Below are 1,935 nucleotides of genomic sequence, written 5' to 3'. Positions count from 1 at the left end.
CTGTCCTTGCATTGAAATCCTCACCAATTATCACCCTCGTATCCTGACCTCTTTCTTCCATCCACTCCTTCAATTCCTCCAGCTTTCCCTCCATGTCTCCGTTCACATACACCCCCACCACCCTCCATCTCGTCTTTCCACACTTCATCTCACCTACTACGATCCCCTCCCTCTCTTCTCCCCTTTCCTCCCCCCCTCCTACCACCAACTCCTTCCTGACCCCCATCAGCATTCCCCCCGGAGCCCTCCCCTTTTTTTTTCTTCTTCTCGCCTCTTGCCACTTCCACACATACCCCTTCGGCAGCTTACCCTTCACCCACCCCTGCGCCTTTCTCTCTACCCACGTCTCCATCAAAACTATGACATCCCACCTCTCCAAGCCTCTCCAAAATTACTCGTCCTTTCTCCGCAGCCCTGCCACGTTCCAAAACGCCATTTTCACCTTGCCATCTCCCTCTCCCTGCTGCGCTCCCCCCTCCCCCAGCCTCTCGCCCTCTGCCTTTCTCATCCCTCTCCTAGGTCCTCCCCCTTCTCCTCTACTTGACCCTCTCCTTTCCTTCCCCCGATCCTCCTATCTTTCCCTCGTTACCTCCCCACTTTCTTCCCGTCCTATCCTTCAACCCCCCTTCTTCCTCATCCCAAAACCACCATACCCCGTTAACCGTCATTCTGTTATCTCCCGCTCATACTCTGGCCCCTCTCCTTTCCTCCTCCCTCGCCATCTCCCTGATCCTCCACCTCACTTGCCTTTCCTTCCACGTCAGGTCGTCCTCTATCCACACCTTGTCTCCCCTCAGTCCACCTTTCTTTTTCATTACCTCCCTTTTCTCGCCTTCTGTCCTGAAACTCACTACCGCAAACCCCCCCTGCTCCTCTCGCCCGGTTTTCACCTCCCTCACTTCCTCCACCTTAACCTCAGCCCCCACTCGCTTTAGTATCTCCTCTACTTTACATTTCACGTCCTTTCCCTCTGCTTTGTATCCCTTTATCACCACTCTCCTCTTTCTTTCCTTCCTATCCCTCTCTTCCCACATCTCCTCCATCTTCCTTACTCTCTTTTCTAGCCCTCCATCTCCCCCTCCTCCCTCGCCTCCTCCTCTTCCGCTCTCCTCCAATTTCCCTACCCTCCGCTCTAGATCTCCCACTCCTTTCCCTCCCCCTCCTAACCTCATGCCTTCTTCCAATTTCTCTCTAAGTCTCCTACTCTTTTCTCCATCTTCTCTCTCTCTCTCCTCCACTCCTCCTCTCTCCTTTTCGCCTCCTCTAGCTCCCCCATAATCAGTTTCATTCTCTCCTCCATCCTCTCCTCTAGCCTCTCCTCCCATTTCTCCCACCTTCCCATCATCTTCTCCATCCATCTCTTCATTGCCCCCATCATCTCCGACTGTCCCCCGTCCCCCTCCCGCACCGGCGATCTCGACGTCTTTTTACTCCTCTGAAAAGCGTCCCCTACCTCCCTCCCGTCCTCCCCCTCCCCTCCTACCTCTATGTCTCTTTTCCTCTTCCACATCTCCAACCCCCCTGCCGTACTCCCGCTGCGTCCTCTCCCTCCACCTTTCAACACCATCCCCTTTCCTGTCACCACGTCTTCCTTCACTCCTTTCTCCATTTTTCCTTCCCTCCTCCCTCTTCGTTCCAGTGATGAGCCTAATAGTTTATTATCTCCGTAGCTATTCGTGATGATTACACAGTTTGTCTGTGCTTGCAGCCCGATTATCTGATACTTTAGGTAATATAATATAAATTATTTTGCAGAAAAAAAAAACGAAAAATTAAAATAAAAAATAAAAATAAAAATAAACTGATAAACTATCTTCTCATTTGTTATTATTACTTATTACTTATTACTTATTACTGCGATTTGCTTGTGTAACGGTCTGTTCAATGTTCCGACTCTCTTACCGCTTTCCGCTCTCTTCCTTCTCAAGTCGCCTC

At 51.1% G+C, this 1,935-nt stretch overlaps 1 protein-coding gene across 1 annotated transcript; it reads right to left on the bottom strand.

Moving 5' to 3' along the window:
• Positions 1-683: 683 nt before the first annotated feature.
• On the bottom strand, positions 684-1,358 carry LOC120357206 (ATP-dependent RNA helicase vasa-like). Its single transcript, XM_039447156.1, has one exon. It carries the CDS (start codon positions 1,356-1,358, stop codon positions 684-686), a length of 675 nt encoding a protein of 224 aa, XP_039303090.1.
• Positions 1,359-1,935: the final 577 nt, after the last annotated feature.

This window comes from Solenopsis invicta, chromosome 1, assembly GCF_016802725.1.
Source record: "Solenopsis invicta isolate M01_SB chromosome 1, UNIL_Sinv_3.0, whole genome shotgun sequence".
Taxonomy (NCBI): domain Eukaryota; kingdom Metazoa; phylum Arthropoda; class Insecta; order Hymenoptera; family Formicidae; genus Solenopsis; species Solenopsis invicta.
This window is presented reverse-complemented; position numbering and strand designations above follow the sequence as displayed.